A 25,998-nucleotide genomic window follows, 5' to 3' on the forward strand; every position below is an offset into this window, starting at 1 on the left:
TAGACTGCTTCCCTATGAGGAAATATTGGATTAACGTAGATCACAATTATTGATAATTTCAGCCAGTGTCATGGAAGAGGAGAGCAAAATGTGTTGGGTTATATCAGGTAAGTTAAACTCTTTGTTTTATTAAGGGGGTCTGGAACTAACCAGTTGGTATAACACTCTAGTACTTCAAATATTGGTAACAAAGGCAACAAAAACTTACATAAAATCAAATGCTCCAAAAACTTGGTTCTTCAATAAAAAAACAAATGCTCTTAACCCCTTAAGGACACATGACGTGTGTGACATGTCATAATTCCATTTTATTCCACAAGTTTGGTCCTTAAGGGGTTAAAGGGTAAAATTACTTAAAGTTAATATTAAAAAAAAAAAAAAAAAAAATCCACTTTTTCCATAGCTCAGTTATTTCAGATTGCAATTGCAATCTGTGTTGGTGGACTCATTCATTTATCATTAATGTACACTTAACAGGATACATATGTTTTGTACATTAATCTTATTTCTCATTGTAAATATGCTCAGGCGATGCTGGAATTAATCATAAACTGACCCCAAAATATCTGTCATGGGGAGGCATTTTACAAACTTCTAAGACGAGGAAAAGGAGTGTAAACTTTAGAAAGCCTACTTAAATAAATTTAAATATGGCATTCATGTGCAGTCCACTGTTTGGAACCTGGATTAATTCTAATGATAATAATAGCCGAATCTGTATAATAGAACAAGGGTTTTGTTTTGTTTTTTAAGTAAACACTCCCAGAGGCTATTCCTTTCTGGAATACTCATTTTTGGGGAGGGGGGGGGGGGTTCTTTCTGATGTTGCATTTCTGAAAGAAACCAGCATTGAGCACCTCCACAAAATAACTACCGGTAGCTTACTGCAAGGTATATATGTAATAATATGTCAACCATTAATTCTGCTACCTGTGGGCTTGAATGCTAAGAAAGATCAAGGTATTCTCTAAATCTTCAATCATATCAAAATGGGAAGCATAGAGTTTGGCAGTAATATTTCTTGTTGTATTGTGTATCCAGAAATAAACCTGGAAACAGGCAATCTGACAGCTTTACACAATTGTTTTCACAAACTAGACAGCTGCTTGTAGTCTAAAATAGAGCGTCAAAACCTGTTTAAGCTTGGATGAAAGGGGAGATCTGAGCCCAGATGTGTTGCAGAATGTATAGCCACTGCTGGTAAATGATCAAGGGCTGTCCTTTCTAACAGGAGATATGGATGCAGGGATAGCAGAAGAACAAGGTACAAACAGGAAGAAGGACATATGAAATCAATCTAAGTGATCACAAGGGGGGGAATTTAAACCTCAGATCTTTAGCACTATTTCCCAAAAACATCAGCAGCGAAATGTGGACAGGATTACGCTTCTGGCTATTATGTTTAACTTTTTCAAACTTTCAACAGATTTGTGTTTCTAAAGCATCCTATTGAATTTGTATTTGTCTGATCTAAATGTCGGATGTGGCCAGCTTATTAATTCCAGTAAAAATGGGAAAAAAAGAAAGAAAGAAAAAAAAAACCATATAAATGGTACATTTATTTACTATGAATGTTTCCTGATCTTCAGCTTCTGCCCTAATGTCTAATATTTTTATTTTTTTACTCCACTTATTTCTTCATTTGACAGTCTCTTCCTCTGTAAATCAGTAGTATTCCTATTGTAGGCCTGTCATTTTCCCATCATTAGCTTCTGACTGTAACAATGTTACTGGTTCCAACAAAGGTAACATATTTAAGAAGAACACTACTGCCAAAAGTGCTGTTTTTTGTTGATTAGAGGCTCCTCTGTCTGTTCTAAATGAGATAATGGTGTGCAATTTCTGTGTCAGAAGAAGCATTAAAGGAACACTATAGGGTCAGGAATACAAACATCTAGCCCCCCCCCCCCCCCGGCCCCTCTTGCCTCTCTAAATATAGTAAAATCTTACTTGTATTCAGGTCTGGAACTGCTAGCTCTGGCTCGGACCTGCCCCTGTCTGCTGACATAATCACAAGTGGTGGCCTGAGCCAATCACAATGCTTCCCCATAGGATTAGCTGACACTGTCAAGGAGGCAGATCAGGGGCAGAGCCAGCACAATTCAAACACAGCCCTGGCCAATCAGCATCTCCTCATAGAGATGCATTGAATCTCTATGAGGAAAGTTCAGTGTCTGCATGCAGAGGGTGGAGACACTGAATGTTTTGATGCATTGTAGGCAGCAATGACCCAGAAGGATCTCTAGCAGCCATCTGAGGAGTGGTCAGTTAAGTTATCACTAGGCTGTAATGTAAACACTGCACTTTCTCTGAAAAGACAGTGTTTACAGCAAAAAGCCTGAAGGTAAGGATTCTACTCACCAGAACAAATGCAATAAGCTGTAGTTGTTCTGGTGACTATAGTGTCCCTTTAACCTATATGATTATATATTGCTGCTAATTGTGGTATCCAGAACAAAAAAACTAAACAAAACATAACATAAAAAATAACCATTATTTGTAAATATCATCTTGAGAAATTAATAAATGGACACACAGCACTCACGGTGGATTGTTGCACTGTCTACTACGGGAACGTACTCCTCCTCCACAGGTCCTAGAGCATGATCCAAACCTGGACCACGAGTTCCATCCTCCATCCTGACTGTATGATTGTTCTGGTGTCTTCCATATGCAATGGCCTTTAAAGCACCACTAATAAGAAATTATATATGTATCACTACTACAAAGTAAAACAAAGTAAAACAAATAAAATAATAATTATATAAAATAATACTCTAAAATATGATTAAATCATCAGCTTTGATGATTGTGTATGATAAATGAAATAATCACTGTATGATACATAACAAGTTAAGTTACAGTTGTGTGTAGTCTATAATAAAGGGGATTTCAGGTTATCTTGTTCTTCTACTTTCAACATGATTCACACATAATTTGATTTTGATTTAATGCCCATTTTTACAGTGTGTTTAATTGCATGCATTCATTTGAACCTTTCTTTTTTTTTTTTTTTAATTCTTTATTTTAGATGTGCTTGGTTACATTTCAATCAGCGACAAGAGTTATGCATTGTACATGGTAGAATAGAAAATTGGTTAGTTCCTCTGTCACATAGGTTTGCACACATTTTATAATTTTTTAAACAAGTTACATTGCAATAGTAGAACAGGTTTTAGCGCGTGCGTCTCTTCTGTTAGCTTTAGGTGTGGTAAGCGATGGTGTGTTACCCTGTGTTAGTGTCGTGGCTCCTCCGGTGTTGCGTGGTTGTTAGATTTGGCTGTAGTGGTGTAAGTGCCGAGGGAGGGAGATTTTGTCTGTGTGCACTTGTATGAGCTAAGAGTGCCGTGCTATGTATAAAATTTGGGGGGCTAAAGTGCAGTTACAAGTTAGTGGTTGCCCTTAACCCCGGGGGCATGTGGGGGGGGGAGTGAGTTCGGTAGAGTGTGGTACGAGTTGTCTGGTGAACCCGACTTTGTTATCTACTGTATGTGGACATGTATGAGCCAAACATATAACATAAAACAAATAACATTTAGATAACTTCTGTGGCATTTGTCACGGGGGACATATCAGTGCCCTATATCTCTCTCTGAGTCCCGAGAGGCTGTTTCGGCTATGGCTAGCCGAGATATGCAGTCCCTGTCAAGGCGTTGTGGATGTGCTTCCAGGGGATCTAGGTGTAAATGGGCTCATCGTGGCAGGGTGTCCCATCTGAGACGAGTTACTCGCTGTTCCAGGTGTGGGTAGGTTGGTAAGTCCCAGTGAGGTGAGTATAGTGGGGATTTCGGTCTCGGATGTGACCCTGTAGGTGTTGCCATTGTGGGTGAGTGTCAAAACTCTGCGTGCCCCCCAGCGATATTGTATTCCAGCACGTCTTAGGTGGCTAGTTAGTTCGTACATAGTTTTCCGCCACTGCAGCGTTGCCCTAGTCAGGTCTTGGAAAAAAAGAAGTTGTGCGTTCTCAAATGTCAGGGGCGTCTTGCCCTTCACTGCCGACATAATAGTGATTTTGTCCTGAGTCGTGGCGCAACACAGGATACTGTCTCTTGCTTCTGTGAGTGGTGAGTTGGGTCCAGCTGGTAGCCGGTAGAAACTCTCCAATGTGATTTTCCGGGCTGTCGCTGGTGTTAGGATTGTAGCCAATAGCCTCCTAAGGAAGTGCGGTAATTCGGTCTGAGTGATTGTCGTGGGCACTCCGCGGAGCTTGATGTGGTTGCGGCGCAGGCGATCACCTTGGTTTGAGACTTGCACCGTTAGCGCCTGGTGGGCTGCTTGCAGAGTGTGCACTGCCTCTTTAAGCTGGGTGAGTTCGTTGTTGGTTGCCGTTACTTTCTCTGCCACTGCATCGATATTTTCAGTGTTTTGGCGCACTTCAGCTTTTATAGTGCCTATATCTTTGGCTAACAATGCCTGGATTTCGTGCATCCATTGTTGGAGGTCTTGTTTAGTAGCCAAATTATGATCCCCTATGGTTTGAAGGGCTGGTAGATCAGTGCTGTGCAAGGCCGAGGTTGGGGCTGGTGGAATAGGCCTCGTTGGTGTTTGGGAGGCTGCCGCCGCCGCCATCTTGGATTGCGGTTGGCGTTGTAGCATTTCCCCTATATCGGGTTGTTCTGCCGGCATGTGCTGCTGACTTTTTTGTGTGCGGCGTTTCATTGTCGCAGAGGTGTATGTGGGTACTGCTGAGCTCACCTCTCCGTCTCCCGGATCGTGGTAACCCTGGTAGTCGCCGAGGAGAGTCTCCAGGGAGCAGAGGGCCGGCGAGTAGCAGGCCTTGGTTCGGCGCTTTGCCTTCCCGGTCTTCGGGGGTTGAAAGAAGGGCATCCGCCCGTTCCCCGCTGTGCCCTGAGTCGGTGAGGGGTCTCGGAGGTAGTTTGCTGCAGGTTGGTGGCCAGTTTTTGCCGTTTTCGTTCGTTTCGGACGGGAGCTGACAGAGATGGCGTCTGGTCGGGTTCAGTCCCAGGCTCCGCCCCCATTTGAACCTTTCTTAAATTAATTCAGCAAGCATAACTAACATTCCCAAGCACCCCAGTCAAAGAAAACAGATGTGAACTGTACATGAGTTTTCTCTGCAAAGTCTTCCTTGGTGTCAGTAGGGACTCATCTTCAAAATTTTAATTGACATGGTGAATAGCAAATTTGATGTGCACTTTTATCTACCACGAGTGCCAAATTAACCTAGAATTTTTGGACTCTCTCAGACCGTAAAAACACAAATAAAACATCTACTGATCAAAATCAAGTTAAGTCATTTCATAAAACAGGACTTATCTGCAGAAAAATAACAATATTGGTAACAAGAAAAAAACGTACCTTCCCAGGAGAGCATTCTGTCCCATCAAGCGGAGGGCCCTTCTTAGTCTTGCAGAAATACGGATTATCTGGATGACTGCACCAGAGCTGTTTACATGGGTCAAATGTCCTAAACTGTGGAGAAATAACAGCATTGTGTACACAAAACACACAGATACAAACAGTTGTCTTCAATGTGGAAGCAGTGCATGATTCACATATTAGTCAAATTGACAGTCAATTATTAGATAAAATCAGCAATAGAACATATCATTGGTTCTCAGGTTTTCGTTGGGGCCACCACAGTGTCACCACCTTGATCTGGCAGTTCCTTTCGGAATTATTCCCAACCACACAAATAATGCCAAATAGTGGTTTTCTTTGGTAAATAATTCAGGGAAGTTTCTTTAGTCAGTTTGATAGCTGCAGTACTGGGTGGTCCACAAATTAGACCTCACACATTTCCAATAATCCAGGATCTAGAAATACAGCCCATGGAACATAATTTGGCTATATCTAATAGCTAACCCAGGCGGAGATGCTTAATTACTGTTTTTAGGGGTAGTTAAACTGGAAAGCAACTAGAATAGATTGCATTTAAGAACAGTGTGATATTGTCCAGTTAGTTTTATGGGTTTTTTTGTAACATAATAGTAAGTCATATTAACTCATAGAAAATTTAGAAACTATTAGAGTGATTTGTAAAACAAGAGAAATTAACCACACAATTACTTGCATGCAACACGTAAATAATTTTGGCATTATTATTATCAGCATTATCCACACTGCACAGCGTGCACCCCTCTCCCATCGATACAAAGAAGATTTTTAGGGTACTGTATGTTCAATCCACAATAAACATACATGTGCACAGTAAAGCAGCAACTTACAAGAATTATGTTCTAGCTAAAAAAAATCAAAAAAAATCACATGTGTACTATACTAGTCTGGACAGTACCCACAAGCCGTAGAATATGCAGTACACACACAGTTCGCTTCCACCGAAATTCAGGTGATGTCAACCACAGCAAACGTGTGCAACATCACAGTGCAATGAGTTACCCCACTGTTTTTAATTTTCAAATTCTTCAATACGAATAGGGGAGAATAAAACACACCTTAAAGCCTGAATGTGTTCAGTTTCTATACAAACTGTAAAATATAAGTAATATTCACTGTTCTTTGACATGGAATGTTTACGTATTATACAAAAATCAGTTGTGTATAATCCCGTAACACTTTTTTAACTTAAAAAAAAATGGGCAGTTGAACGTTCCATTTCTGGGTAGTTCTTGTTGCTAGAGTGTAGCAAATGCAGTAGCAAATGCACAATGAAGAGTTGGAGGTATTTTCACTTTGCACTAAACAGAAAAATAATCACTAAAAAAATCAGCCTCAATTAAGCTCCTATGACACATGTTTAAAATATTATATGCAAGTGCCAGTAGGGACAATAAGTCCTTCAGATCTTCATGATGCAAGAAATGTCTTCACAGAGGAATGTACTTCGATATCAATAACGGTGGTTATATTTTTCACTCCTTAACTGTCAGTTAATTACAGCAGATAGGAATATGAGGAATATTAATTCCTTTTTGCTTTAGTTTGAGATAATGCCCCATGTCATTGACCCTTTGTTTATTTACTCACAGCTGTGCACATTTTGTAACCAACGCCAAAATCAAATCTGCATTGCTCATCCATGGAGTAGTTGATTCCTGGAAGTTCTGGGAGTTTGGGCCATTTATGCTCAAAGGGGTCATCAAGAAGACAATCGTAGGAACTAAAATAAAGAAATGAGGGGTCACGGTATGGAGTGCCTCATTTACTGTCAAGACATGCTGATTAATAACTTTTATTAAAAACCACAATTACCACATGGTGGAAATACAGCATAAATTTTTTGAAAGTAAGGGCCATAAATTGCATTTATCTGCTAAAATCATTACAGTAAAAGGATTTACAATAAGCAAATATATCTTTCCACGTCTCCCACGCTGAACAAAAAGAAAAATGTCAATTATACATTTGTGTATGTGATAGCTGTAGAAGTTCTGTGCAAATTGAAGTGCTTGATTGCTCACTATATGTAATATTTTCTGCAAATATTATCTTGTTTCCGTAAATTGATTTATGCATTATTCCCTGTTTAGCAGGGGCACAGAGAGTTTCAGGTTTATATATATATATTTTTTGTATTATTATTTTTTTTTGACAATCTTTATTTACTTTTTTTCTTCAGGCAATACAGATAGGCTTGAAACAGTGTTTATTTACATAGAGGCGTGTACTGTAGTTTACTCTTATAATGATTCTGACAGTAGTTCACTCTTGTATAATGATTCTGACACTTGCCTATTCAGTTTGTGCTATGACTCAATGAATCTAGTAGGTCTTGGTGCTACCATGTAGATATAGATATATATTAATCAAAGACTATCTTCCTTTATAATTGCATCACAGCTGTCACGTTATTTTACGTTTTAAGTATGCCCCTTCTCTAGAATCCATCTTCAGCACACTGCTCAGGTCCTTCTCACACTTACACTTGTGCAAGTCATGTTTGGGTTTCAGAAGCCATCCAATTTTTTTTGTCACTTTAGATAGATCCAGATCCTGATGTAGTATGTACCGTATAATTCCATGTATAAAACACCCCCATGCGTAAGACAACCCTATTCTTTGAGCCCAAAATTAAGAAATACATAATTTAAAGCTCTATAGCACTAAAGTCCAGTTTGGCTGATCAGGATCAGTCACTGGCCCCAAGCCTCCCTCACATTCTGGTAGGCATTTACACGAGTCCGGCCACGTCCGGACACTGGTTCCCTGGACCATCATCTGTTGGCGGCAACAATGCCTTCTGCCCGCGGTACCCTGCGGCATCTATCTGTAGCTCAGAGCTGTGAGGTTTTGGTGTGGTCATGAGTAATGTGAGGAAGCATGCAGTTGCGCACACAATTGATCAAATTCACAGAAAAGTGCCTCCTCTGCTTCAAGTATGTCAGCAGGTCGCAGAGGTGTACAACACAGCATATGCCGGCAGAAAACTGGCAGTAGCATATCCAACAGTCAGCTGATTGTTCTGTCAGCAACTAGCCAAGTTCTGTGCCCAAACTACGCTGAGTAAGTATCATAAGTATTTGGCTTAATAATTTCCTTTTTGAAGGAGCTCCAGCGAAATGCGACTAGCTTGGTTGGCTGTCAGACCCAGCACACGTTTGTTTTCTTGTTTTTTTTAACCCCTGCAGTGACATTCTGTGTAGAAGACGACCCCCAATTTTAGACTAAAATTTTTTTTTAGAAAAAAATAAAAACCTTTCAGAGATTTGATTAATACTGTGGTATTTACGCAAAAATAATTATATTATTTTTAATCAAACATTATTTATAATGTGATTTATGTAAACCTGAGTGAGGACGGGGTGCCATTTATATCTATTCATGACTCATACTAGTTTGTTTGATTGATGGCCATTATGGAATTAAGAATGACGTTTTTCCCTTTTTGTGAAATAATTGCCCATTGCTTTGCTTTAAATATTTTTATTTTATTTGTTTTGTCTTCTTTTGGATCAGCTGCATAAAATAATGTGTTTTAAAGGCTGAACTCAGTGGACTGGAGTCTTATTTTTCAGTCTAGAATATTATGTAACTATGTCAGTGTACATCAACTTATCTCTTAGTTAACAGGTAAAATAATTAATTCTTTCAGGCCAATTGCACTTTAGGCCACGTATATTGGCCAGCACATGTTTTTTTTTTTTTTTTAATCTTCAAACATCTACAGTATGGAACCCTGTACACAGATGTAGATCATTTGAAATGCAGAGAAGGTGGACTGCACACATTTCAATTGAGTGAAAAAACCTTAAAGGGACTCATATCCGTTTTCCTGGCACAGCAGGATCCTGCAGTGCCCCTCTCCCTCCCACCCCCATCCCATGTTGCTGAAGGGGTTAAAACCCCTTCAGTGACTTACCCTCGGCGCTGGGGCAGGCTCCGCCCCCACGCACCTCCCCTGCCAACGTCAGCCGGCGGAGGAGACCTAATGCGCATGCGCGGCAATGGCTGTGCGCGAGCGCATTAGACCTCCCCATAGGAAAGCATTATTCAATGCATTCCTATGGGAATTCCAGCGAAGCTGACGGGTCCTCGTGCATAGCGTGAGGAAGTCCAACATCGTTTAAAACACTTTTCGTGTTCTAAGAACACTGAAGTCCCCTCTAGTGGCTGTCTGATAGGCTTCCATTAGAGGAGGACTTACCCTGCAAGGTAATTATTGCAGTTTATAAAAAAAAGCAGGGTTAAGGGTGGTGGGAGTTGGCACCCAGACCACTCCAATGGGTAGAAGTGTTCTAGGTGCCTGGAGTGTCCCTTTAAGAATTGGGGTTTGGGGTTAATTTTCTCAACGGTTAAGTTAAGATGGCAGCCCGCACCTCCTCAGACTATGACAACGTTATTGAAATGAAGTTGTTACGGTGCCCAGAGTGCCCCTTTAAAACACTGTTTAACAATGTTAACACGGTTTTGTTACTATTAACAATGCTTTTTAAAGAAATATGCTTCTGACATTATTAAGCAGTTAGACATAGCATAGTAAAAATCAAACAATATTTCCAGTTGATAAATTGCTCACGTGAACGCAATAATATGTACGTACTGCCTATTGCTTACTTGAAATATCATATTAGATATATAAACTGCCAAAACATAGATACAAAAGAATGTTGCCTTTGTTTGACATTGTGATGATGTTCACAAGAGAAGGTTCACAATGATGATGTACACAATGGGAAAAGTTAATAGAAGTACATTATCCAGAGGCAAACTGATTACAGTCAGTGATTACATGGACCAATCTACTTAAAAAAAAAAAACAATGTCTAGAGTCTAGACTCTAGACCGTCAATGTGGTGCATGACTCAACCATCATTCACGGGTTTTACTTACAAATGTACTGAACAATATATATACAAAAAATGTAAACCAAAAATAAAGAAAAAAATATCTCTGAATCCACAAATGAACCTCTTAAGTTGTCCACAGCACCAGGCAATAATTTATGGCATATATAAACGCAGCTCTGTCTAGTTGTCAGCCAGGTCATTGACATGACTGGCAACCGACGGACTGGGGTGCAAGATTAACATATACACGTCAGTGAAAGGATTTGTGAAGTTTACATTTATATATACAGCAAAAGAAAAAATAAACATGGGTAAAAGGGATTGAAGTATACCGTCTGCATGCATCTGCAAAATATCCTTTCATAAAGAGACAATGGAATGATTTCTAACTAGAATGCCAAGATACATGAGGACGTGGAAATGTATTTTTAATTCATTTTTTAAATAGATTTAATAACATTTCTCTATTAAATTCAATTGGAATATGAAGTGCAATACTGCTATTATGTTTTGCAATTTCTAAGTCCTATTCTGTTACCTATCACAGAATGCCATTTATAGTAAATGTACTTGGTAACTTACTGTATATATCGGTTAAGCTCCTGCTTGCTGCATCTGGACCAGTGATAGCGGTGGAAAGCCGCCTGTACTAGTGGAGCCATAATGCTCCCCATGCTGGTTTCATCAGCGCATCGGTTACCTTGCCCATCATGCTCCATGCCTAACCTGGAGGAAAGGACAACACAAATATTTTACCTGCAATTGTCAGCATACTGCCTGTTGTTGGCAACTGGCTTAGACCGTTAACAAGTGTTTGAAAAACTATGTGGAAGACCATGCAGATCTAAATTTCTATTCCAGATGTGGCATTAACCAGTGTTCTTTAATCCTGTTCCAAATTCATCACCAAGTCACAGTTTCTTGATTTACCACACCAGTCCAGGTAAGTTAATCAGTGGACCAGGTAAGTTAATCTGTAGACCAGTCTATAGTTAACAGAAAAAACATGTGTGCCATCGATGCATCAATAATTAATGTTGGGAGACACTCCCTATAACATATATAATCATGCAAATATGTTCCAATTACCGCCTCCAAAATTTTACTATGTATGTAATGAGCTCTGACCTGGCTCTTTGGTTTACGGACCTATGTCCACACACAAGGTTTCACCATAACTACGTGTCCCAGAGAAATAGTCAAATCATAGGTACCTTGCTTGGAGGAGATTAAAGGGACACTATAGTGGCACAGTGTGTATACAGGTGTGCGAGTGTATATTCAATAGCAATATTTTTTTTTTTCAATACGTAGTTTATTGAACATTTTCAGGGAGAGGGTACAGAAAGAGAAAAAAGGGGAATAGGTGGGGAGAAGTAAATATACACATACATGCGATTACAGGTCACACCTGGGAAGGTGCCACTGGCTTGTTAAAGTCAAACATCGTATTGGGTCATCGCATTGTCCCCATAGATTTGGGGCATTGACATAGTAAAACTACACCAGACATTACAGCGTAAGTTACAATTCATATGTATACAAACTCCTAGAGTATCAGTATCGCTAGTGCGAAAGACCGAACAAGGTCGGTAAGGATTTCACTATCTCCCACCCAGTCCTATTTGCGAGTCCTTGGTTCAATGTGAGCTTATACTATGTGTAGGTTTAAAAAAAAGGGGGGGGGGGAGGGTGGTAGTATGGACATTGCCGGTCTGTTTCTTCCTGCCCTACCCATTGAGCATTGTGTGCCTGCGTCGTACCCGTGTGTTCCACCTGTTCCAGCCCTCCCAAGCCCAGTCGTGGACCTGGAGTTTCAAAGTTTGCCCACTGCATCTCCCCCTAGCTCACTCCATCTCCGCCAGTTGTATCTCGTACTATTGGAGTGTTTTTTTGTATTCCTAGAAAGCAATTCGTATTTGAGAAATTGGTTGATCTTGTGTCTTACCAGTGTCAAAGGTGGACACTCTTGTTTCTTCCAATTGCATGCAATTACATTCCTAGTAGCTAGAATCGATAGAATTGCTAACTGCCTGTCCGTGTGGGGTATATTCCCCGGGAGTAGTAGAAATATGCCTATCGAGGGTGTAATTGGTGTGAGTGTTATTCCTATTTGATCCCAAATTCGTTGTGTTTCTAACCACAGCGGTCTAATTTCTGGGCAACTCCACCAGATATGTGTCATCGTTCCCTTTTCTTTCCCGCATCTCCAGCAATTGGGGGAGGTGGACGGGTATATCGTATGTAGTCTGGCCGGTGTGTAATACCATCGGAAAATAAGCTTTTTGTGGGCTTCTATGTGGGAGTAACAAGTAGTGGTACCTTTTAAAGCTTGGAGTGAGGCCAACCATTGTTTACCTGTTGGTGAATAGGTACATTCACTTTCCCAGTTTGAGCGATATTTAAACATTGGAGGTGTCTTTTGGTTTTGCAGTGTGGTATAGCAAACTGAGAGAGTTTTGGTCTTAGTCGGTGAGTTATGACAACGTTCATACAGGAGTAATATATCCTGGTGTGTGTCTTGTGTGGTTGTTGTAGGGGGTGCAACCATATTCAAAACCAAACTCTTTAGCTGAAGGTATGGAAAGATTAAGGATGAGGGTAATCGAAACGTAGTTTGTAAATCCGGGAAAGGTACCATAACCCCTCTCTGGTAAACGTCTGTGATACGTGTGACCCCTAGTTCTCTCCACTTGTGTAGGGAGAGCCACGGGGACACAGAATTAAGGGCCGTGATAGGTGCCCAGGTGGAAAATGTCGAGTCAGCTGCCTGAGATCGATGAAGGTAGTCCCATGCCTGTATTGCATATGTAGTGAGAGGTAGGAGTGTCTTGTGTGTCCCTCTAAGACGTCTGGGGGTCCACATAATTATTATATTGTTTGCACATTAGCGGCAGGGTAGAAAGATTGTGCGTACTAATGCCTCTATACGTAGCTGCAATTTTTATTCCTAAGTATGTCAGGTGTGCTTGTCTCCAGTCAAAGGAGTGTTTCGTTTTTAACGCCAGGACATCCGTCACAGGGAGACGAATTGGCAAAGCTTGGGTTTTTGTTTGGTTTAGTTTATAGTACGAAACCGTACTGTATTCGTCTAATGTGTTGATGAGATGTGATAATGAAAGGTCTGGTTTGGTGAGGGAGAGGAGAATATCATCTGCAAACATAGATAATTTATATTCTACCTTGTTAACGACCACACCTTTTATGTCTTTATGGGTTCTAATCTTGTATGCTAAGGGCTCTAATGATAGAATAAATAGCAGAGGGGAGAGTGGACAACCTTGACGGGTGCCATTCGTGATCGGGAAAGGACTAGAAAGGAATCCTGCGTTTGTCACTCTTGCTGTCGGTTTGGAGTATAACGCCATCATGCCCCTGATGTAAGTCTCGGGGAAGCCAAATATGAGCAAGACCTGTTCCATATATGCCCAGTTGAGTCGGTCGAAGGCCTTCTCCGCGTCTAGCGCCAGGAGAAGACCTTCTATGTGGTGTGTTTCCATATGTGCCAGTATGTTCAAGATTTTCCTCGTGTTATCAGAACCTTGTCTGCTTTTAATAAATCCAGATTGGTCATTGTGTATTATGCGTGTTAAAATGTGTGTGAGGCGATCTGCTAAGATTTTAGCATATATTTTCGTATCACAATTAAGTAATGAGATCGGCCTGAAGTTTTGACAGAGTGTTGGTGATTTGCCCGGTTTAGGGAGCGTGGAGATGTGTGCTTGTAGCATGTCGGGTGGCATTGCGCCTGTGTTGAAGCAGTGGTTAAGGAGCTGTGTGAGATACGGGGTCAGCGTATCTAAGAAAGTCTGATAATAGAGATTAGTAAAACCATCGGGACCTGGTGATTTATGTAGTGGAAGTTTTGCAATCGTAAGGTTCACTTCAGCTACCGTGATAGGTTTGGTAATCGCGTCAATGTCAGATTGGGACAAGGTTGGTAGGTGGACGGTATCAAGGAAGTGTCGTATTTGATCTCCTGACGGTGGGGGTGAGGCAGTGTCGTTTTTTAGGTTGTAAAGGGAACTATAAAATTGTGCGAATGTTTCTACTATATCTTGCGGGTTCATAACTTTTGTTTTATCTGGTTTAAAAATGTAGGCAACTCGGGAATTGGCCATGCGCGTCTTTAGCTGGGACGCCAGAAGAGCTCCCGCTTTGTTCCCTTGGGCAAAGAAGCCATGTTTAAACTTCTGTAGTATGTAATTTTTTTATCCAGCTCAAGTTCCTTAAGTTTGGCCTGGAGGGTCTTTAATTCAGTGTGGTAGTCTGGTGAGGGGTTGGCTTTGTTGTCATGAGTAAGAGTCGCTATTTGTTGGATTAGGACGTCAAATGTGCGTTTTCGCTGTTTATTGGCATAGCTAGCGTGTTTGATAAATAGGCCTCTGATAACAGCCTTATGAGCCTGCCAAAGAGTGTCTATTGGTATGTCATCAGAAGCGTTGGTATGGAAGTACATTTCTAATTCCTGTTTGATTTGTGTTATGACCTGGGGGTCCCTGAGCAGCGATTCATTTAGTCGCCAAGAGCCTCGTCCTTTGTTGGGAAAATGGGTCGCTAGCAATAGGATAATAGGTGCATGGTCTGACCAATGTATGAGGCCTATTCGCGTGGATTGTACCTTAGACACCAGGGATGTGTGTAGCAGGAATCTATCGATTCTTGAGTAAGAATTGTGTACCTGCGAGTGAAAGGTGAAATCTTTGTCGGAGGGATGGAGGATCCTCCATACGTCCACGTAGCCAGAGCTATGTAATTGTGTCCCTATGGCACATGCGGACATGATGCGTTTGGTAGCGGTTTTGCGGGACACTTGCATAGTGGATGATGTATCTAGTTCATTATCTAGTATGAAATTCGTGTCTCCCCCTATAATCACGTTCCCATATTTGTGAGTGTCTGCAAGTAACAGGATTTTTTTCAGAAAGGGTATCTGATTGTCATGCGGGCCGTAAATGTTTATGAGGGTATATTGTTCGTTGTTAATGTAACATTGTATGAGAATGAATCTACCTTCCTTATCTCCTATTTTCTTTTGTAAGGAGAAGGCCACGTCTTTGCTGATTAGGATTGAAACCCCTCTCTTCTTTTTGGCATATCCAGTGTGGAAACCTATTGGGTAGTGTTTGGACGAGAATTTGGGCATTTTAGCGTTTAGAAAATGGGTCTCTTGAAAGAAGGCTATCATTGCTTTTGCGCTTTTGGCTTCCGCAAGGGCCAGCCTCCTCTTATGAGGGGAGTTCAGTCCCTTGGCATTAAGTGACAAGATATTCAGAGCCATAGATGTGCGTTAAGGGTGCATGTTGTACTATACCAGGAGTTGGGCATCGTTTACTCCACATTAGTGGATGAGCACGACTGTCATACATTGTAGTGTTTAGTGACAAGTACTGTCTAAGCGTAAGGCAGGGTTCTGATGCGGCCTGCGTCATAAGACCGTATTTCCCAGGTAGTATGTGTACAGGGGGGTGTAGGGGTAAAGAGAGGGTGGGGTACCAACGTGGTGCCAACCATGAACTATATACAATAGAGAAGTCAGATGGAGATTATCTGACTTAGGGAAAGAGTTTAGTGGCCCTATGGAGCCTAAGCGGGGGGAGGGCAATTTTTGAATCAGAACTGCCCGTGTGGTTATTTGGACCCTAACACGGGTCTGTGTGTAACCATCAGTATGTGGTTTGGTGCAGATAGTGTTTGATGTGGCCGTTATACATCTGTGGTGTATAAAAGTACATTTCTCAATTCTATACATTGCTAGGTATTCAAATAACCTTGTAACACATATATAGTTATAACATGGTCATAAGTATAGTATATGAACAGAACGACAATCATAGACATTATGCTTACACGTCCTCAGACTGCGGTGCCAGGTGGTTTATACAGTTCGGTATATATTGTAAGTCCATGTCATTTGTGCTTCGCCCCAGTGGACCATTCTTTAGTGATTTTCAGAGGCGATGATGGAAGACCTCGGGGTGGATCCTTCGGGGCCTGTAGAGTGACCGGCACATTCCAGTCCTGGAGTAGTCGTGCCCCTTCTGAAGTCGTAGATATGTGATGTTCTGCTCCGTTTCGCTTTATTATAAGACGGGTGGGGTATCCCCATTTGTATAGGATTTCTGCATCTCTAAGCGCTTTCGTAATGGGGGTTAATTCCCTGCGCTTTGCTAGTGTAGTAGCGGACAAGTCCACAAACAGCTTGACATTCTGGAATTCAGGTGGTATATTATCTGTAATTCTCGCTGCACGCATTACCAGTTCTTTGGAGGTGAAATAATGCATCCTGGTGAGTACATCTCGGGCTGCCGTGGGCTGTAGAAATTTGGGTCGTGGTAGGCGGTGTATGCGGTCTAACCGGAGGTCTCCCTCTGTAAGACCTGGGCATAGGGCCTTAAAAAGGCCAATAGCATAGTCCCTCAGTTCTGTAGGTTTGATTTCCTCCGGTATGCCTCGCAGTCGAATATTATTACGCCTGTCACGGTCTTCGTGGTCAGCGACCTTGGCCTCTAGATATGCCATGCGGGTGTCCATCGTTTCACATGTCGCAGCCAGGTTATTGTGAGCTCCTATTACCTCCTCCATTTTGTCTTCAATCGCTGATGTGCGTTCACCGATTTCCTTAATGTCTGCTCTGATATCGCGGGCTAGTTTGGCGAATTCCAGCCGCATGTTTTGCTGCAGGTCTTGTAGCATCCTATGTAGGGTTTGTTCTGAAGCAGGAGCAGTATTCCCCATGGATATAGAGGTGCTGTCACTGTGTTCCGACGCTGCCGTAGGAGATTCTGGATCTCCAGCGCCATCTTGATTACTGATGCGCGGCGGTGTAAAGGAGGAGACCCGGGTCGCAACTGGTCGGATTTTCGATTTTTTGGGCGCCTTTTGAGACATGGTGATGTGTGCTGTCCGATGGCCGTTTTCTAGGTTGTTTTATGGCAGTTAACGCTGATATAATCGCTGTGGAACGGTAACCCTCTCGGGAGCTAACAGATCACGCGTCCATTACCGCGCGCTGCCAGCAACAGCAATATTTTTAACATTTTGAACTACCTGTGCAATTTATAATTATCTGGAGTGTACGATTCACTATCTTGAATCACTGCTGACATGGTGCACAGAGTTACTGTGTATGAAGACGCTTCTGAATGTTAACTCCTCTGCTTAATTAGTCAACTTACATGTAATTTAAGCCAGTATAAACAAAATCTAAAACTTGCATTTCACTCTTGAGTAGCTCAGTACAAAGTATTGTTAGTCTTTTGAGCGGCTCCTTCTACAAATTCGACTGATCTCCATGGACTAATAACCACTTTCGATAGTTGTAAATCCGAATTTCAACAGCTCCAGTTTTCCCCAGTATATTGTCCAACCATTATATACCTCTTAGCCCAACAAGAGATTGGGGGCATGCAGTAATTTACAAATATCATTCTTTTTGGCTCAATTATGCCACTGGCCTAGACCAGCCTGCAAAGCCACATCTGCCAAAATGTTCACTGCCTGGTGCAGAATCACTCTATGTTTACTCAAGTAACGGATGTTAAAGAGTTTTACTATACTTGTTATAGCCAACTTTTGCCACTTTCTCATTTAACTTTAAAGTAGTCTTGTTTTATCATTATTTATTATTATTATTTATAAAGCGCCAACAAATACCATAGAACTGTACAATGGGTGGACAGACAGGTATTTGAACCAGGTAAATTGGACACACAGGAACAGCGGGATTGAGGGCCCTGCTCAATGAGCTTACATGCTAGAGGGAGTGGGGTATAGTGACACACAAGGTAAGGGTAGGGTAGAAAAGTAGGTGTTCATTGAGGGCTTAGTGTTTTGTTTTGATGACAGTTTCAGGAGAGGAATCAGGGTGCAGGGAGGGAAAGCTGTTCACAGTTTAATTGATATGCTTTCCTAAAGAAGTAAGTTTTCAAAGAATTTTTGGAGTAAGGATTGGGTGAAAGTCTAACAGAGAAACAAATGCATACAGGATGTGCCATAGGTTATTTTAATATTGTAGTGCTAATGAATGAAGTAACAAATTGATGCGTTCATTTTACAGATAGTTCTATGTAATAAGAATGTTCATTGTGCAGTGTTGAAGAGTTATAACCTACAGTAGCTTTGGCAAAATAATCCTGGGGGTTGAGTCAACATTAGACTTCCAGGAACCCTTTTTGTGTGGCTAGGAGTGAGCGAACGTCTAAAGATATATTTACACTATGTAAACCAAGTTGTTTGCTTCAGAAGAAACAAAGACCCGTGATATACTGTCTAAAAATTAAGACTTAAACCATAGTTCAAACAATCTGTTTTCTAAAATATGTACCTAATTACAAACTCCAGGTGACTAGTGAAATGCCATTTCATGTTGTCATCTTGTTTGCTTTGATCTCCAGATGTGCTGATACCACAGATAACCTTTTGAGTGTATTCCAACTTGTTGACCAGCAATTGACCAGAACACTTATCCTTATGTTATTTGGAAACACAGTTTAAAAAAAGTATTCAAATTATAGTATATGTGTTTTTTTTTTTGTTTTTGTTTTTTCTTTTCTTCAATCTTTAAAAAAATATGGCCTAAGGGGGGGGGGAACACTACAAGTAGTATAGTTATTTTTTTTTTAATTACTATAATTCCTAATGTATATGTGACTAAAACAAATTAAAAAAAAAAAAAGAAAAAAAAACAACTGAGACCTATATACTTGTTCTTTTTTCAAGTATGGGTACTTTTTTTGTTTTTTCACGCCAGGAAATTTTTTTTTGCATCCAACAAAAGAAACCCAAACTTCCAGGTAATACCAGGTGGATGAAATGAGATGTGGTAGGAGTCATTACCAGCACCACATCATCTCATTACACACTAATCAGCCACAACATTAAAACCACTGACAGGTAAAGTGAATAACATTGATTAATGGCATCTGTCAAGGGATGGGATATGTTAGGCAGCAAGAAGACAGTCAGTTCTTGAATTTCAAGTGTTGTAAGCAGAAAAAATGGGCAAGCGAAAAGATCACAGTGACTTTGACTAGGGCCAAATAGTGATGCCTACATGACTGGGTCAGAGTATCTCCAAAATGGCACGTCTTGTGGGTTCTTCCCAGTATGCAGTACCTACTAAAGTACCTACCAAAAGTGGTGCAAGCAAGGAAAAAAGGTGAACCGGTGTCAGGGTCCTGGGCATCCAAGGCTCATTGATGCACATATGGAGCGAAGGCTGGACCATTTGGTCCGATCACAGAGGAGAGCTAATGTAGCTCAAAGCACTGAACAACTTAATGTTGGCTAATAGAGAAAGGTGTCAGAACACACAGTGTATCACAGTTTGCTGCAAATGGGGTTGTGTAGCTGCAGACCTGTCAGAGTGTTTATGATGACCCCTGTCCACCGCCAAATCATCTTTAATGAGGACATAAGTGCCAGACCATGTAGCGATGGAAGAAGATTGCATGATCTGATGAATAACATTTTCTTATAGATCAGGTGGATGACCAGGGGTAACATCTATTGTTACTCTAATAGGGATTTCTACCGTCCACAAATCATAAGGAATTTTCTTATGACATAGACCAATAGAAATGAATCCATACCTATTTATATTTACCTCTCCCATTTCATGTTGCCCTGCTGTGGTTCTAGTAGCCCAAGATTGCTTTCCTTGTTTATCCTTTTTCCTGGTATCTGATTTGACTGGTTTATTGTTTCTCCTGATTATTATTATTATTTTATTATTTATATAGCGCCATCAGATTCCGTAGCGCTGTACAAAGGGTGGACTAACAGACATTTAATTGTAACCAGACAACTCGACGTACAGGAACAGAGAGGTGGAGGGCCATGCTCAATGAGCTTACATTCTAGAGGATCTCTGTAATCCTTTGACCATGGCTTGTTATATTGTTTATCCATAACTCTCCTGTCCTTGACTTAGACATTCTCTCTGACCGGTATATGGAGAGTCTACTAATTGAGCTACAGTCTATATATTTAGGTTCCACTGATCCTGACACCGAACTACACTGCAAAAATTGTTCAGGAATGGTTTCAGGAACATGACAAAGAGTTCAAGGTATTGCCTGGGCCTCCAAATTCCCTAGATCTCAATTCAATTGAGCAACTGTTAGATGTGCTGCAAATCCAAAATTAACTTATTAAATGGCACCCTAACAACTATATGCCCTGTTTGAAAGGGATTAAATAATGATTAAATGGATGTCCTTGATGTCTTACATCCCACATCCATCTGGCAATAAAATACATTTAGATGACATTATGAATCAATCAGGATATTAACAGCAGCTGTCAATCTGCCAGGTATCCTCTTGCTATATATCAATTATTAACTGTGTATGGATGGTTGCCAATGCTTTTATGCAAGGGATTTATAGAGACAATAAACAATAATAAAAAAAAAACACGTCAATAACAAAATAAGTATATAAAGATCCAAAGAAAATATACATGTACATTGTTTTCCATGTTTTTGAGGGGCTTTATGGAATTATGAAATCTTGGCTACAACTACTGAAAGCAGTACCCTTATTCCCAGCACAGACTTTCAGTGGCTGTCTAATTACAGACTTCTAATGAGCACACTATTAAATGACCATTCTCAAGCTCGTTGAGAAGTTTTTGCAAGACAAGTGCTTGGGAAATGTTCTGCCTTTTGAGTTTAGCTCAACAAACGCTAAACTACCTGGAAGTAACAACCTGGAAGGTGCAACAAGGTTTATTGATACAAGTGCTGATTTCCATTGAAATAGGCACTTTTTGTAAATTGAAAATAGAGGTCATACACAAATCACTCCATTAGGCTGAAGGTTTTAGGTGTTTGGACTGGTCCTTTAAAATCTGAAGGAAAAAAAAACTTAAAAAAAAATAAACTCTAGAACACACTAGTTGAAAATGTGACTAATGAGAGAATATACATAGCTTTAATATGTTCTGTTAAAAATTGAACAGCACATTGACTATTATGACATTGAGCCCAGAAGCTAGTAATTTCCCCTCACATATAGAATGGAAGAAACAATTGTTGATTAGATGTGACGCAATGGTTTCTCTGTATAACAAACACATAAGGATCTCCTGACTAGTGCTTCAATGCATGTAATAGCTTAGCAATGATGAGACTTACACATGACCTGTTTCATGGGCAACCACAAACGCAGAAGAGAATCCATCTTCATGGTTGAGAGTACAGCTTCGTAGAGGATGGCACATGCCCGTTACAGGAGCATAACCTGTTGGGTGTGAGAAGAGGTTTACATTGTGACCACGTAAATCACCGAAAGTGACAATTTAAAAAAATTCAACAGCCCTGTGTCTCACCATATAAAAAGGGGTCTGCAATGCCAGTGTAGTTATACTAATCAAAACATGCCAAACAATCTGACTTCCTCTCTTTAATTGTTAAACTTCAGTCATTTGCAGACATTTATGGTGACTAATAAAAATAAGGGGCACAGTGGTGGAACTAACGTAGGGAGGGCTCTGGTGCAAGAATTGTTTTGGGCTCCCCTATCACAAGGATGGCCAAAAGGTAGATCCCCATCAGTTTTGCAATTCCAACAATGGTTTACCAGCTGCGGATCTACATTCTACCCATCTACCCTTGCATGGTTGTTTTTAGCACTTAGGTAGGGATTATTCCGAAAACAGTGTATAAAGTTGAACAATCCTGCAAACAAAGGAAGCACAGAAGACACAGATAAGAAAAACTGTGGTAGATAGTAATGGGTGTACTGGCTCAGGGGGCCTCATAAAACGACCACAATAACTAGCAAATCACAAAGAGTAGCACGCAATAAAAGTGATACTGGAGTAATTTGGAACAGTGCGACCATGAGAGTTAGAGAGCATTGGCCAGAGTTGGGGGGGGGGGGGAGGTTGACCAATCAGGGAACTGCTGTTGGCCTGAGTTACATGCCGACAGTTACCATAAATTACTTTGTCTTCCTTCCTCTGCAGCTGCAATTGGAGGAAGTAATCTAACATGTCACTACCTCTCAGCACTCTATGGGAGGTTACCATTACAGATTCTCTCTCTGCTCCTGGGTCCTGTGCAACCTCTTTTCTCAGCCCAGCACACTCAGGTTAGTATGCATGCCTTGTGTAGGAGGAATGTAGTCCAGCTAAACTTGGAATTGTAGTGTAGACAAATGTAGTCCAAATTTATTTTTATACTCAGTAAATGTTATCGCTACTACAAAATGTAGTCATTGCAATGCTTATCCTCAGATATATAATTTAAACCAAAATTAATGACTTATTAATTACTGAAGATAAGCATTAGACCTAGGCTCAATATGTTTGTTGAAGTGTGTAATTAATAGGTTTAAAAGAAAAACTCATAAGACATGTTTCTTGTCACAGAAATGTTAATGTAAACTGTATTAAAAGTGGCATCTAGCCCTCCTTTGTTCATTGAGCATCGGCACCTATAGTCCAGGGCCTGGGCTAATAGTGGTCTACCCAACGCATTTTAGACGATATCCATTCAAACACCTTAGAAGCACAACTACAGTTTGGCATTATAAAACTGAAATGAAACAATAAAGTAAAAATAAATCAAGAGTATTTTTTGCTGCATGTATTATTGTTGCACCTGTAACTGCTCTGAATAAATGTGTTGGGCAGGATATAACTGTGTAAACCTGCTCAAAACTGGTTGGAATATGGTGAAAAATGCATAGCTAATACAGCGAGGTATCTGTATTTTAGGAAATGCTATTTTATACCGTAATATGCAACCAATGCCATTCACATTTTTATTTATTTTATTTTTTACCCTCTTCTCTGTATATACATCCTAGACAGCACTTTCACAAAATATGAGAACTCATACCTTGATGCTGACAGCTCAGTGATATACTAAATGTTGTTAATGTATTTTTATTATGAGCGTATATAATAAAATTAACCAATACCGGGATTGAAGGGATTAACATTAGTGCATTGCTTTGGAAGATATATATTTTTTTTTATTTAAAGTTGCTGCACTTTGGCCCAATAGTTGCCAGTCAGCCCCTGGTTATGTACCCTATTCTTCCGGCAGAAAAATGTGTTTTGTAAAAATAATCAATCAGGACATGAACGGTAGTTCTCGATCTGCCTGGTACCCTCTTGCTTTATTTAAATATCTATGAATCATTAATGGGCACTTTCTTTAATATGTTTATCTCTAGGCATCTCTAATCAATGTTAATGAAATGGACTAACACATTATCAGGCAAGGAAGAGAAACATTACTTGCAGTAAAACACATGCACCTCATTTATCAAAGGCTGCCATGAGTATTTGACACATTTATCGTGAAAATTCTGTTTTACATTGTTTGGTACCAGCTAATAGATAATAATCAGCAAACATCTATGAATCACAGTTAGATGCATACCGTAGGTTGATTGCTGCCAATGTGACAAATGTTTTTTCATCAATTAACCATCTTACTTTCAAGTGTCTTTATGACCTAAATATTGAGATTGAGACTGGTCATATTAATTAACAAAAAGAGAACTGTGAACAAGGATCACCTTGTCATTATTTAATTTGTTACCATTCAATATAGTGATGTGCATATATTATATTATATATACATGCATACATACACTACATAGGCAATAGTATTGGGACACACCTCTGAATTATTGAATTCAGGAGTATCAATCAGACCCATTGCCACAGGTGTATAAAATCAAGCACCTAGCCATGCAGTCTGTATTTACAAACATTTTTTAAATAAATGGGTCATTCTAATGAGCTCAATGATTTGAAGTGTGATACAGTGATAGGATGCTACCTTTGGAATAAGTCAGTTCATGTCGTGAAATTTCACCACTGCTAGATATACCATAGTCAACTGTAAGTGGTATTATTGGAAAGTGGGAGCATTTAGGAATAGCAGCACCTTGGCTACGAAGCAGAAGACCATGTAAAGTCACAGATCGTGGTCACAGAGTGCTGAGGTGCATGGTTCGTAATTCTTATTCTTACTGTCCAATTAGCAACAATGATAGACCAGCCTCTCCCACCCATAATGTTCTCATTATAATCTAGGTTAAGTGGCCAGTCTTCAGCAAATAGATACTTTTTTATTGAACAGGAAAAAGAGATTCTGTCCTCTTTTTCGCTATTACAGAAATTTTAGTTAAGATCTATTTAGCCAAACAGATGATCTGCAAGTTAAACCTACAACATATGGAAACAAACAATCATTTGTTTATATAAAAATGGACATCTTTGTTGCCCCAGCGAGCCGCGAGTGCATGCTTAGTGTTAAAGCAGAGTAGGCACCTGCTTTCTCCACATTGCAGGTTCCTACTCTGCTAAAAGTTACCTGGCCCGGTGTCAGGACCCCGCGGGCGGCTGCAAGGGGAGGCTGCAGTCCGCTCGCGGCACTCACCCTCCAGCCGTCCACGGTCCCCTTCCTGCCAGGTGTTCGGCGGGCGGCATCCTCCCAGCCACGGGTGCCGTCCGCGTCTTCTTCCGGGTCCCCCAGTGGCAGCATGCATGACGCTGCACGCTGGGAGACCGGCCAATTTGTTACACGCCGGGGTCAGTCACCTGACCCGGCGTTAAAGGCACAGTGCCTCAATCACAGTGGGAGGTTTAGATATCTCCCACGTGTGATTGTTAATTCTGATTGGAAATTAGCCAATCAGAATTAACCTTCTGGTTTATATACTTACCTTTCCTGTTCCTCCCTGCCCTGTTGTGGTCTTTGCTTTATAGTATTGATGCTGAACGTGTGATTTCTGGTTACGTACTCTCTGGCTTGTTATACTGACTTTGTGACTTTCTCCTACCCTTTGACCTCGGCTTGTTTCTCGTTATTCTGTTTTCTGGTTCCCCTTACTCGGCTTGTCTCCTGACTATTCTGTGTGTGCTTAGCCCGGCCACTCTAAGGACCGGTACTGCACACTTTCTGTGTGTGTGTCTGTGTGTATGTTAGCGTGTTGGGTTCCCCGAATCGTGACATTACAACAGGGCCATAATGGAACCTGCTGACATACCACAGCTCCTAGTTAATCAGGAGGCTAGAATGGAAGGCTTGGACCACCGCATGGATCAGTTTGCTCCAGCTTTGCAAACCATACTGGCTCGCACTGCACACTTGCAGCCTGCCGTTCAGGAGGTTGCTGCTGCTGTGTCCGAGCCCATTCCCACTCCGGCACCCGTTCCTGCCCATGTAGTGCATATGACGCCGCCACAGCGCTACAGCGGTGACCCGGCATTGTGTCGTGGTTTCCTCAACCAAATTGACATCCATTTGGTGATGAATCCACGTTCCTATCCCACTGACAGATCTAAAATAGCCTTTTTGATAAACCACTTGTCAGGGAGAGCTTTAGCATGGGCTAATCCCATGTGGGAGAATGCTTCCCCAATGTCCTTTGCAGACTTTTTGACCGCTTTCAAACGCACATTTGATCAACCCGGCAGGGTTGCTTCTGCTGGCAAAGCTCTGCTTAGGGTCCGACAGGTTAACAGATCTGTAGCGGATTACACTATCGAATTCCGCACTCTAGCAGCTGAGGTGGTTTGGAATAATGATGCCCTCGTTACAGCCTTTCAGGAGGGTTTGGCCGCTTACATCCTGGACGAAATAGCCTCCAGGGAATTGCCTGTCCTTCTGGATGATCTTATAGATTATATCATCCGTATTGATAATCGTATTAGAGAGAGACGTAGTCAGAGGCGTATGTATACTCAGATGTTACCTGCTTTACCCAGTACTGCGTTACTGGCATTACCCCCTTCTAGCCAACCTCCCCCTGAAACCTTGCAA

At 41.0% G+C, this 25,998-nt stretch overlaps 1 protein-coding gene across 2 annotated transcripts in view; it reads right to left on the minus strand.

The window, feature by feature from the left end:
• Positions 1-25,998, minus strand: part of ADAMTS14 (ADAM metallopeptidase with thrombospondin type 1 motif 14) — a 223,474-nt gene that overhangs the window by 100,723 nt on the left and 96,753 nt on the right. For both annotated transcript variants that reach the window (XM_063434909.1, XM_063434908.1), the window contains exons 7-11: positions 21,346-21,451; positions 10,788-10,931; positions 6,946-7,078; positions 5,317-5,430; positions 2,546-2,694 (exon numbers count right to left, since the gene is read on the minus strand). In XM_063434909.1, coding sequence (XP_063290979.1) covers positions 2,546-2,694; positions 5,317-5,430; positions 6,946-7,078; positions 10,788-10,931; positions 21,346-21,451 — 646 coding nt within the window. The remainder of the gene's footprint in view (positions 1-2,545; positions 2,695-5,316; positions 5,431-6,945; positions 7,079-10,787; positions 10,932-21,345; positions 21,452-25,998) is intronic.

This window comes from Pelobates fuscus, chromosome 10 (assembly GCF_036172605.1).
Source record: "Pelobates fuscus isolate aPelFus1 chromosome 10, aPelFus1.pri, whole genome shotgun sequence".
NCBI lineage: Eukaryota > Metazoa > Chordata > Amphibia > Anura > Pelobatidae > Pelobates > Pelobates fuscus.